We start from the raw sequence: 13781 nt of genomic DNA, 5'->3' as shown, positions 1-13781 counted from the left end.
GGCAAAAAAACAGTTCGAATTAACAGTGTTGAGTTCGAGTTATCTATAGCAATTTATCATTACGTGGGAACGAACCAAAGGAAATGTTCGAATTAACCATGTGTTCGAGCTATCCGTGGACGAGTTATCCATGTTTGACTGTATATATAAGCAATGATGCATCCCAACAAGCTGCAAGTTCACCAAATAAACTTCAAATACATTCTCTGTAATGCTATCAATCAGCGTAAAATAATAATCATGCTAGTTGCCAGAACAAATAGCCGGAGTAGACTTACTGAGCAGAGGTGTTCCTTGATTAGACTGAGAAAATGTGAACTGACTAGCAGAGACAGTTCCAGGTGTGACAGGGTCTCCGAGTGGTGGCGTGCTTAGACCCAGCCTATCTGAAGGACTGAAGAATGTGGAATTAAGTGAATCAGATACTAATGAGTCCTTTGCTAGATCGATAGGGGCTGATGCTACAATAGACATGCATGGAGAGATAATTCTTCTGGCAGGGTTTCAAGTTAATCAAGCTAACCCCAATATTGTACAATAACACAGGAGAATGAAAGGAAATCCCAGGCCAACAGAAACAAACAGAGAGAGGTTAGACCGCCAGGTAAGTCAATAACATGACAAGTGCCATGTGGGCTTGTCTATAATTAGTCGTGTGATTTTTGTACGGGTTTCCTAGCAATAAAACCATTTAAAATATTCTGAATTTATAGTTTTTGAACAATTTTACTTAGTGTTTGAGGCCATCTTGAGCCTTGATAAGTTGGATTTAGGCCAATTGTTAAATCAAAGAGATACCATGTGTAATTAGAGGTTAGTCGTGTGATCCAGAGAATTCTGCGTAAAAGGAGCCATCGTGTTTGGTGTATTATTTCTGTGAATTGAAACACCTTATGGTAAAATCACGGTTAATTTACCATCAATTAAGTGTTCAAAAAGATAAGTCCACTTTTAGTTTTGATCAAACAATTTAAATTATCAAATTAATTCAGATAAAAACAGTTAGCCGTGTGACTTTTAAAAATTAGTCGTGTGACTTCTGTGATACTCCATGTGAAATATAGAGAAAAAAGGCACAATACTTTAGTTATATTTATGATACTTATAAGATAGCTGATAACACTAGTGTTCTACACAATCAAAGGTTATCAACAATGTCATCATCAATCATGTGGCCTCTTTGCTTGCTGGCAGCTTTTAACAGATGGCGCTTTGTGTCCATTCCAGCAATGGTGGAGTATTTCACAGATTCATTTCTGCTAACCATAACATGATGTATTTTCTGCAAGGCTGGTAGCCCTTTGACATTTTCCCAGCACTGATCAAGGAAGTCTTTGTTGCTGTTGATCTCAGCAGTATTTATTTCCAATATCTCTATGTTGGAGTGGGCTTTGGCAACTCTACAGAATGATGCCGCATCCTCTACTGTCTCTCTTCTTGCTTTCACAAGTCTCCACACCTGCCTCTTCAGACTACCACCAACACCATCGACTGCTCTTTTGCCATGAGAGGTAGCAAAGAAGTTCCACTCAAGATTGTTAAGGTCATTGGACTGCTTGATGTGATTGAGGTTGGAGAGTATGAATCTTTGCTTTAACTGTGATGCAGCGCCATCAGAGAACAAATAGAGTGAAGAAACTCGTCGACTTTGCTGCTTAACTTTGGAGATCAACGCCTGGAAGAAAGTGAACACAGCGTGTACTTGTCATGTTGAAGGTAGTCAGAAACCACAGCATAAGATTTCACACTTCCTTTGAACCAAACACAGCAAGTGTTTCATCCTGATAGCTAGTTTGGTAGTTCTCAGAGAAATCCACTTGAATGAGGCAGTCATCATCAGCCAAGCTGGATTTTTTCTGGTCAAAGTAATTGAACTGGTGATCTTTATAGAAGCAGTGGTTGAGATAGGCCTTCCATTACTCTTGGAGTGCATTCATTGCTTCTGCTGTGCCATTATGCTTGGTCTTCAAGCTTCTCCCAGCAACTGTTGACCATCTGTGCCATTGAAGTTGTGCTGCCTCTGAAAAGCTCGGGGTGTTGTAGGCTTTTTCAGGTCCCTTGCAACCAACACATGAAGTGCCTTCAATCATCATACAGATGGGGTTTTCTCTGCTGTATACACATGAGTCAATCAGTTATCTTCCAGTGCTTGGCAAGTAATTTCCTGTTCTTTTAAGAGCCTCCACCAGAAATCGGAAGTTTTCATAGATAGCACAGACAGACAGTGTGTGGAACCTCATTGAATGGCAGCACATAAATGGGTCTAAGAGCTGCAAACTTACTCCGACCTATTGCATCATTGAGGTTGTCAGCTCTGTAAGGCTCGTACGTTTGACTGATGTTGTTGTACAGATGGCGTTTCTGGACCAGCTCGCCATTGACCTTGATAGAATCTTTTTTTCCTGGCGCCATCCTACTGATGTCATCATTCTCATAGAAATCAGTGACCTTATTTTATGATATCATCTCCAAGTGCTTTCCTTCCTTGTGAGCAAGAGTCACTTGTGCTTGGCTCATCTAGAACACACTGACCAATGAAACGTCTACGTACATGAACTGATTTCCTGGGACTTCTTGGTAGAGCTGCTTCTGCTTTCCTCAAGGCCTTTCCAGCAGACTGTGCAGAGCCAAAGGGAGAAGGACCTGAAATAAAAACAAATAAATGATCAAAAATATTTTCCAAGTAATACACCAACCACCATAGAATAGTCAGCTCCAGTTCACGAATCTCCAAACATTATTCCTGTGAGATTTATTATTAACTTGTTACCACACTCTCCTAGGTTTCCATTTTTGCTGTCACCATCAATACATACCTGGTGTAAGTTTAACCGTCATAGTTTTACGTTTCAGGTCCCTCTGCTTTTGCTTTCGTTTTCTGTTGTCAGCTCTTTGTAGCTCTACTTCTTCCTCTGTTATATTGACTTTTCTTTTCTGTCTAGAAATCTTTGATTGTTCTGCTTTCTTTCTTTTAAAATCTCCATACTTTTCAGGATCCTCCTTTATACGCTCTTTGTGCACTCTCACTTTTTTAGCAATGGTCATGGGTCGACTGCATCTCATGATGAACAAGGTTATACTGATTTTTAGCACATGCACTGTGTCTTTAGGTAGTGACGCAACGTTGTACACAACTCATAACACCTCCTTTGATCATCAAATGGCCAAACGGACCAATTTTGAGCTGGTTAGCCAGTCTGCCAGTAGGGTATTACATTTTAGGTTCAGATCTTTAAAATCCATTAACAGACTTATTTTATTCTTTTGTATACCATTAATTGAATGGAAATCTCATAAAGATTAGTGTTGTTTGCTAACTAGACACCAACAAGGTTTAATTAAGTGATTTAAGTGGATTATGAAGGCAACTGAACACCAACCGGGGGGGGGGGGGGGGTGTCTCGCGACTAACCTGTCACAAAGCTAACCAACCCACAGCCATTCTTTTGAACTTAAAGCCTAAAAATCATTCTGTGGTGCCTTCATGGTGAATGCTAAGATAACTTAAAATAAAAATACTGAAACTTGAACAGTATGGGTGCTAGCGTAATTTGTCACTGTTTTTGGTTAGCCGTGTGACAGTTAAAAAGCTACTAGTTTTAAAAGTTTACTATAGATAGACGATTTACATTTTTGATTGTTTTTATGTTTCCCACAATCTGGAACAGCGCAAAAAGTAGAATGAAATAATTTTTAATCAATTGACAACTTTAGTTTGCTTAACATTAGCAAATAAAATATTACCATGAATATAAATTCTGGAGAGCACTTTGATAACCCCTAACTTTTATTGTATGGTACAACTAAAGTATTCGCAGCACAATGATGAGTTATATATTTTCTGAGCCCTCAGAATAATCTGAACAAAACAGACAGGGTCTGTACCAGCAGATAGCATTTTCAAAATTGGTACACTTTTCACTGAATTTATGGACAAGCCCATGTATAAACAGGTGAGACAATCCTAGACGAACTGCAAGAAAAGGCCTAGTAAAAGCAGCACCTCCTCTTAGCTCCGCCCCGCAAGCAGTATTTTCCTCCATCTTTGTTGAGCTGTCATTTGCCAACGGATACTTTTGCTCGTAGTCCTACCAAATGAGCAGAAAGTTTAAATTATTTTCGAAATGCGTTATGTGACTGATGTGGTAATTACATGTACTTTATCCGATTCCAATAAAATATTTTGAGCATATACCGACTGAATCTGTTACCATAGCCCAGAAAAATCCTAATGTTTTTAACAATCTCGGGCCAAAGTATTTGCTACCTGCCACCTTCTGTCAATGAAGCTTACTCGACTCAGCTATCGCTAATCATTGTGTACTGCAGTCAAAACAAAAACTACTGTATTACTCCTAAATCTGTAAGGGGTGCTCTATTAGGATTTCATCGTCTCATGCACGCCCACTTGTGTGCTCGCTACTCAAAAGGAATTTGAAAGCGTCACTAATTAATTTTCTTCCTTTGCTGACACCAAGTTAAAACTTCAATAGGGCCTACATTAAATTTTAGAAGCCACTTCTATTAAAGACTAACTCATCAGCTACAGAAATGACCCCATTATATCCAAAAGTAGCGAAGACTGCCCTCCATAAACTGCTGCCATTATCACCACATATCTATGGGCGTCAGAATTCTCAGCATTGTTTACTATTAAATCTTAAGTTTGTAACAGAATGATGCAAGATGACTTGACCTGTGTTTTATCCACAAAAAAAGCCTCAAATTGAATTACTGCACCAGAAATAGCAGCAATAAAATTCCTATCAATTAATTACACAGTGAAATGTTGTATAACAAATTAATAAAACGGTGTTATACATTTGGATTTATACAATAAAGTCTTGGTTATAATTTGATTTTGTCGTTTTTTGACGATTAAAAGTGCATGTGGGATTCAAATTTCTGAAATTTCATCAAATTTTTCGCCTTACGACGTGGAACACAATGTTTTTTCGTACCTTCGTTACAGCATTCTTTTGCCATACGACATCAACAAAAAAGTCTCACGAAACTCAAATTTGGCGGTCGGTGTGCTGAGTATGTTGAAATCTCGAAGATGAAAGAGATACGATGCTTAAGTTCAGCATTCTTTGTGTAAATACTTGATATTGTGTGAGTGAAATGAAAATTAGTGAAAAGGGAAAGTAAAAATTTATTGTGCATTTTAGCGTTTACCTTAATATTTACTACAAACTTTAATTCATTAAACGTTCATAACTATATAACAACATCTATAACTTTAATCCGTTAGGCCAAAGGTCCTACAATTGATAACGACATAAAAGAAAGTAGAAAATGATTACCATTGTAACGAAACTAGAGTTACTAGGTTAACTATTAGTCAACTATAGTTACTGAGGTTAATATATTATTTTGCTGCTAATTTTTAATATGTACTATATATAAAAATTTTGTTTTTCACCAGGCGGTGATTGCAGTAGATAATTACTATGGGTTCCTATACCCCTCTATACAACATTTTCGCCTTGCGATGCCAACACTGGAATGAATTAATGTCATACGATGGGAGTCCACTGTACATGTATATATGTACATTGTCTACTATTTCTATAAGTGTCATGATGACGAACCTTGGTGCTCTCAGTTATATCAAGGGACAAGCTAGCGCACTCGGCTACAATATCATGCATTGCCTTTGACCTCCACTGGTCCCCTCGCAGCTCCGACTCCTTCGAGGCTGTTATCAAACGCGGATTTAGCTTCGTGTTAGTAATCATTGGCTGAAAAAAAGACACCAAGGCTAAGGAATTGAGCTAAATGATTGATAACTAACTTGAAGGTCAAAGTCGCCAACTGCACTCAAATTTGGGACCATTAAATTATTATTATTACATATTATTATTATACATGTAGTTATGCAAAGACTAGTAGGCTTACACAAGAAGCCGGAAAAGTATGCAGAGTATCAGAAGTGAACAAACCTCGATAGCTTTGATGTAGAAATTATGACGGAAAACCTGTTTAGAGTAGTAATCACGCAGACGAGTGACAAAATGCCATGGATACATGCCATAGAGGCGTGAGAAGAGTGAATAGATTCCGGCATTCAAGTGCAGTATATAGGCATCGGGAATACCTTCTGTAACACCATTGAAGCTTAGTGACAACAGATCAGTCAATTAAAACACAGACTACACGTAAGCTGCAATAAACATTATTGATCAAGTATTTCTTCAAGCTATTTTCAGGCTATTTATGTTCCAAACCAGAAACAGAACTCCAAAGATATACATGACCACCTAGCATCAAGTGACAGCAGAGGGTGTCTCACCTTTGTTCGTGAATGACACCTTCATGAGTCTCACTAGGTATTCAAAGATTTCATCAAAGTGTTTCACCATTCCATCAGGCACGACAGGAAGTAGCATGATAGTGATATAAACAGAGTCTAGGAGCAGTGTAACATGGACATCATACTTCATACAGCTATGCAAGAATGAAGAACTCGTAGTACAAAGCATACACAAATAATTTAGAACCAAAGTTTTTATAAACATTTTAAGCAATAATCACACAACTGGCTAGATGATATATATTCTGTGACTTATTACACTTTTAGAAAAAGCTATAAATGTGAGTGGTCAATTATAAATCTCAAAACTGCCTTTTGCAACAGAGAGTAGCCACACCATCATTCTGTCATGAGTTAGTGTTATCAAATATAGGAAATCTCCTAATTTACACAAATGAAAAAGTACAAGTTTTTTAAATATACTATTAAAATCATAAATGGAATCGAATACATTTGTTCATTTAAGTGCCATTATTCAACAAAGTTGAACATCAGAAATAAGGCTAAAGATATATTTAAAATAATGAAAAAATACCAAGATCTTAGAAAATTTTATAGTACATAGTACAGAAGTAAGCAAAGTTCTCCTTGCAGCTTTACTCACAGAAAGAGATAACTGTAAAAAATCCTTATTGAACAAGAGAAGCTCATAAATATGTTACACATGTACAAGCTTACTTGAAGACATCTTTTAATATGGCTTCATCAAGAATCTTATAGAGCCACGGAGGCCTTTTACTGACAATGTATAGCAGGAGCTTGAGGGTGTTCTTTCTGCAAGTCTGCTCAGCAAACCCACTGTGAAGTCTTCGAAATACCGCCTGGAATATTCCAACAAGATAAACATAAAACTTCGATGCAGCCTCATATGTCCCATACACCATGCCTAAACAGCCTAGTCGCTAAAGCATAGAGAATGGTTGCTTCATGACATAAATAGACACACTGAAATGGTACCATAGCAGTGCTAAAGTGCGAACATGCAACTGTTTTATAAGTCGACAGCCTGAATAAATGGCATATGAATGATGAGAGGAAAGGTAAACAGTAGTCGAGTTGAAAAAATATTTCAACCTTTCCATGCTTGTCATGAGCTTTGGCGATCAACTCGGCAGCTCTTTGGGATTGCGTGGTGAAGTAATAATTAATCAAGCTCTCTATCATCCATGTGTCCATCTCTAAAATATATAAGTAACAACTCACTCCACTGCTCATTTAAGTGATGCACTAGAAAATAATTGGAAATAATTAAGGCTCTTCAAATCACTTACCATAATGCTTGAGATTTTCTACAAACTTTTTTGCAGTCGATAGATCTGCACTGTCAAGAAGTTGGAAGGCTGCAGAGAGACCCTTTTTATCCATAGTTACAAACTCACCACTGTCTGTTAACAGATATAAATACATAGAGGGAAATATTCTTGCATATCAGGAGCCACTTGCCACATTAAAATGTCAGGCGTTTTATGATATACATGTACAACAACCTTGTGCAACATAGGGGGACTATTGTTGTATTGCGTACACAAAGTTTGCAGACCCAATGAAAGTTATATTGGCGTTAAAGATATATTTGTTGCTTGTTACTTCAACTAGGTACATGGTTGTAACCTAACATCACTGCATTCAGTCAGGATTTTAAAAAGAAACATCAATTATTGAAAAAATGGCTTTGTGATGTGAAAATAGCCTGCCAACTGAGATCGTAACAGCTTTGTTATGCAAGAAACGTTTCAAAATAAGATTTGAGGGTTTATCGCCAACATGGTAAGCTTTATATAAGTACCCAAGAATGTTAAGAATGCATGCAATGGCCAACAGCCTCGAAAAAGGTAAATACTGCCACTAATTGAATGGACAGTTTAAACCGGCTGTTAAAACTAAAAAATAGTGTGGTTTTGTGTGTCATCTAAACTGGTCTACCTACAACCATCAGATTGCGGAAAATCTGATCAAATATGATACACTATCTGATGAAATGATCACTCAATGTGTCAATCACCCCTTGGGTGTTGAAAATTTGAGAAGCAACAAATGGTGACCCTTGAATAACTGGCAGCATGTAAACCAAGTTCTGAACGACTATCCACAACCTATATAAAGATTGAGGGAAGGGTTTAACCCCAAAAACATTAAGTCTTATATAGCTTGCCAAATTAAGCATAATCAATGAGTGAAAACAGCAATGAATAGGCAACTTGCTAATTAACAAAACATAAAACTTGATATAGAGTCAATGGAGCCAAGCAGTCTCATCAACACTTTGCAAATAGTATTTGTTCAACCAGTGGCCTGTCGTTAATTCTGATAACCTCCCAAATGGAACAGACTGAACAGATGCTTTATGTACAGCTCTTACTCTTATAGACTGAGCAATCAAATATGGCTCAACATAAAACTCGGCTTTCACTGCTACCTGCAGCAACGTGCAGCAACATGAGGCCTGAACTGAGAGAACAATAATTTGACCTGAGCTGCCCTCAAAAGCAACAAACTGTTTGTAGTGACCAAGATTATGCTACTGTAGATTGTAAGTCTATATTGTTAGAATAACAATTAGAAGAAACATCCTTTTGAGGAAAACTGCTATTCAAGTGTGTTAACATAGCAGCCTTTGCAGACCAACAAACACTTGTAATTATTCTATAAAGGATTCACATCACTTGCAGTGTCGTATGTTGCGGTTTATTTTATTCGTGTACTACTATCCATTCTCCAAACATATCAGATTCTTAAGCTGGACACAGCATATACATATACTGACAAGACTCATCCAGATTGATTGGCATATAACATTATAAACAATAGACAGAACAAAGAAAAACCAAGAGTTTGCATGTTTCATCTCCTCTCCTCACATTTAATGTAGGCAGTGGGCAGACAATACTATGAAAACTACAATCAAGATAAGTTAAAGGTTGACTTGCAACAAATTTCACATTACAGTTATTTGGTATCATAAGATTCACCATGTCTTACTCTGTTGTGTTGTAAGTGCAAAATATATGGAAATGTGATTACAAGCTCTTAAAAGCTCAAAAACGAACAGTTAATCGCAGCCACACGAGACCGCCCTAGTTTGGATTCGCTTTCCAAAATGTCTCAAATGGGACGTAGTTGTTACAGGATGGTTTCTGTTTGCACTTTCATGCAACCTCATTCGTCGAAACATTTTCACAAATATACTTCACGCATTCAATAAAACCATGTCTATTGTTCTTACGCGTCTGTTTTATCGTCATTGTAATGCTGTCACTTTTAGCACTGATATCTTATAACTTACCGTAAAAAATCGTTAAACTTTTTAACTTTACCTCGAAGGAGTATATATCATTGTCTGATAATCATGACGAGCCTGTTGGTTAACTGTGATAATCGAAAAGAGCTGCAGAAATTATTTGCGAAGTATTGGGTCACGTGATCAGATTACGACTTGACGATTGAATAATGCTGAAAGAAAACTGTAAAGTAGCGAGCATCCATATTTGATACGGGGTCTTCGCTAAAACCCGAAGTGTTTGTCATAAACTAGTGCTACGATAAGTTTTACATTAAGCTTTCTATTGGCCTTTCAATTCACGTGAGAACATACGTGACAAGATGATAACCAAACTTTAATGAATACATCAGATAAATAGATTCCAATCTACGGCGGCTTTTCGTTTTTGAGCTTTTAAGAGCTGGTAATCACATTTCCACGTATTTGACACCTTCAACACAACAGAGTAAGACATGGTGAATCTTTTGATACCAAATAATTGTAATGTGAATTTTGTGGCAAATCAACCTTTAAGGTTTAAGCCAGCAACATGCGAATGCTAAAATTCAAAAGAATACGAAAAACTCAAGATGACCTGTGATTGAGCCTTTCGCTGCAAAGGCTACTCTTAAAAAAACCATCTTGAAGCTTCTTTCTTGAGGGCAACTGATAGACAAGCTGATTAAAACAAAATCGCAATCACTTTGAATTTTGCCTATGTAAAAAAGGAACATTGTTTCAACACATTTTACTTCAAATACTTTGCAGCCAGAGATAAACATTAGATGCTAATCATAAACATTAAAAAGGTCTACCACATGCAATACTTCCCTTGCACTACAGAAGTATATGCAAACAACACACCTCTTGCTAACAGAAAGTGTCAGTAAAATAAGCCGAGGAGAAACTGAATTGTTTCCAGATCCTCTTTTTCACTTTGATAAAGATGACAACGGGAACCTAGTCAACCGGAGAGGGTCTTGATTGGCTGGAAGCACTAATGCAGTGTCCTCAGTAGTTTCTTCCTGAATACGTAGTGTGAATTCCTGAATGAGTAGTCATTCCTGAATAGCAACATGAGTAATGCATCAATTTGCATATGGTGAGCTTTGTTGTGTTTTTAGGACACTCCTTAATGCCACGATCTTTTACATACTTCCACCGGTTGAAAAGTAGATAGCAGATTTGTTGGATCTTATTTTTTCACAGGGATTAACACTATTGGTTTCTTTTCTTAAAATCCAGCAGAAAAATAAACCGACTCAACTTCCACAAAACTAACCAAACTACGTACTAAAGAAGAGAACCAATTAGAAAACAATATTGTTGACAGCTTGCTGAAAGCTTCAAGGACTAAAAGTGCTGCGTATGAAGATATAGATACCTCAGTGTTAACCATGATATCAGTAATGAGCTTGGTTGATTGGTAAAATCAGTGCAAAAACAAATTTCGTGAATTTGCGTCCTAAAGTAGAGCAGCTGGCGATTTGTGTGGATTAAACTGCACTGTGCCACCTGAATGAGCACAAAATCGGACAGACCTGTGCCGAAATTTTTTTCGTTGGGGCGAAATATTTCTGCCACACGATATCAACAATAATTTCTCTCGAATTTCAAATTTGGCGATTTGTATACTGATTATATACGTTAAGAGATAAACGTTGCTCGCTATGGCGAGTTGAGCGCTATTCGTTACGGCAAAAACAGATAAATGATAAAATCTTAGTTGAAAGTTTGAAGTTTACTAAAATACATACTAAAACCTCATTCAAGTATGTGTTTAGTGAGCTAGATTCATTTGAGTTATATCAGAATCGGCAAATTATACCGAATCGACTTACGCCCAATTTGTCTTATGACCAGCCGGAACCAAACGGTGTCTCAAGTCGATGACTTACTGTAAACCGTAAAACCTATGTTTGAACGCCATGGCGGTCTATTTTTTAACCCTTCTCTATAGTTATATTTTATTAAAGAAGACGTTCAAATAAAGGGTGGCACTGTATTTTTTTCAACACCTTATTAGAATTTTCGAAAGATAAATTTAACCTTTCCACGGGAAAAATGCATGTCACCTATATTTTGCATTCTCCTTAGGGCGGAGCGACATTACCCTTTGAGATGCAAAAAATTTGCTATCTTACCTCCGACTTGTCGTAGATTTCTAAAATCTCTAAAAAAAATATGCACGGGGAAGCTGACACATGTCTAGACAAGTTGATATCTATTGCTTGCAATTAACTTACGATGATCTGATAGCCTGCTTTGCAATTCAATGGATCTTTCTAATTTTTTATTTTATTTTGAATTTCAAGGGATATTTTTATAACTGTATTTTACAAAGTTGCATGAAATTGCACTCTGATTGTTGCCTTCGATTGAAACCATTTCATATTCTTCTGGCTGTTTAAAACCTTCTACAGTGTCTTCTGACTTCAACTCTTTTTCTTTTACGTGATTACTTCCCCAACCTTTATGCACTGAAGTTACACATCTTGCACAAGTAAAGAGAAACGGCGCGTTATCAAAATAGCCTCATTTTTTTTAGCCACAAAATACGTGGTAGCGCAGATTTCATTGTAAATGCCCAAAACGTTTATTACATACATCGAAGTCAAGCCTGGGTTAAATAAGGAACTACGAATAGCTTGACATAAAGGTACTAATTATTTCTATGTTGTCATATTCAAAGTTTTAGCGAGAAAACTGTGAAAACTTGGAAAATGAACTTCGATACGAACAAAAACACTGAACAAATCAATTGTTATTGAGAAATCAAGTCATTAACATTAATAGTATCGTTTTGTGAACAGTTTTCTACTGATCACTTGCTATTCTGGGTTTGTAAAGATTAATGTCAAATAGTGGCAGTCAAATAGATGTGTCGTTCAATTAAAGGGGGACATTCTATTTTTTAACCCTTTTCCGTTAATGGGGCTTAAATATAGGTTGTGTTCAAATACAGGTTTTACGGTATATGTAAAAAAAGTTGTCACTTCATCCACTCTTCAGGATGGAATGGCTACTTGCACATGAGTCTCCTAAAAAAGATCTGGGAGTTTCATAACTCAACAGAAGATCTCCACTGTTACAAGTAGTGCGATCTTCTGCAACTGATAACCCGTTAATAACCAGTGTTAAAGAAGTTGGCAAAGCCAGATCTAACAGGTAGGTGTTTATGTACCCGATTCTTTTATGACTGTTTGTATGACTTATTAGTATTATTGTTATATATTAGATGCATCAACCCAACAAAGTTCGAAATTGGAAAAGTAACCCAACTCCATACAAGAATAACAACTCCGTATGCATCAAAAACCACAAGACTACATTTTGCCGCAATAGAAAAAATCATCGACTGGTTCGAATAAATAGAAAACAAACCAAAATTCGTTATAACTTTTGATGTATGTGAATTGTACCCATCTACAATGCGTCAACTGCTACAATCGCTCAGATTTGTACAACTAAACATACACATGGAATATCAAAAAAAAATCATGAACGTAAAATGCGCACCAAAAAGCTAACCTGACACATGCAGATGAAACATATACAAGAAATGCCTGGCACATATGACATGACCATGGAAAGCTTTGATGGGATGAAAACCTGTGAACTAATTGTACCACTATTAGTACCTAAACTACATGTTATCGTGACTATCAGAAACGCTAAAAAGCAACACAGGATGTTACTGTAACGATAGACTAGCAATCTTCAATGACATACCAAGAGCCATTGAAAATACGACGATATGCAAAACAATAAAAGGAAATAATTTGCGACTAACAATCGAAGCAAGTATAATAGTCATCAGCTTAATAGATGTGACACTTCATTAACCAAAAACTCCTACATCCCTTCCACCAAACAAGACCATAATTTACAAAACATACATATAAACGTAAAATATAAATAAAATACATAAATAAACACAAAAAATAAGCAATTCATCGCCCAGCATTACAGAATACATAGTTCAAAACAAAAACAGACGATCACACAACTTACACAATCACGGAAAGCAGAATTTGATAAAAACAAACTCCCATACCAAAAATCATTAAACAATAGTACCGTATATACTCAATTATAGGACGCACTTTTTTGACCTGAAAATCAGCCTACATTTCACCTGCGTCTTATAATCGCAACATACCACGAGGGGCCATGTGTTTCTATGAAGCAGCACCGATTATCAGG

At 36.8% G+C, this 13781-nt stretch overlaps 1 protein-coding gene across 1 annotated transcript in view; it reads right to left on the bottom strand.

Annotated features, from left to right (window-relative positions):
• The window catches only part of LOC137395222 (hamartin-like), a 75641-nt gene that overhangs the window by 36168 nt on the left and 25692 nt on the right, over positions 1 to 13781 (bottom strand). The window contains exons 2-9 of the mRNA XM_068082071.1: positions 7588 to 7701; positions 7391 to 7494; positions 6995 to 7137; positions 6296 to 6450; positions 5946 to 6103; positions 5595 to 5744; positions 4004 to 4088; positions 279 to 461 (exon numbers count right to left, since the gene is read on the bottom strand). Coding sequence (XP_067938172.1) covers positions 279 to 461; positions 4004 to 4088; positions 5595 to 5744; positions 5946 to 6103; positions 6296 to 6450; positions 6995 to 7137; positions 7391 to 7494; positions 7588 to 7681 — 1072 coding nt within the window. The 5' untranslated portion in view covers positions 7682 to 7701. The remainder of the gene's footprint in view (positions 1 to 278; positions 462 to 4003; positions 4089 to 5594; positions 5745 to 5945; positions 6104 to 6295; positions 6451 to 6994; positions 7138 to 7390; positions 7495 to 7587; positions 7702 to 13781) is intronic.

This window comes from Watersipora subatra, chromosome 1 (genome assembly GCF_963576615.1).
Source record: "Watersipora subatra chromosome 1, tzWatSuba1.1, whole genome shotgun sequence".
Taxonomy (NCBI): domain Eukaryota; kingdom Metazoa; phylum Bryozoa; class Gymnolaemata; order Cheilostomatida; family Watersiporidae; genus Watersipora; species Watersipora subatra.
The sequence above is the reverse complement of the archived record's forward strand: the minus strand, read 5'-3'. Positions and strand labels throughout refer to the sequence as shown.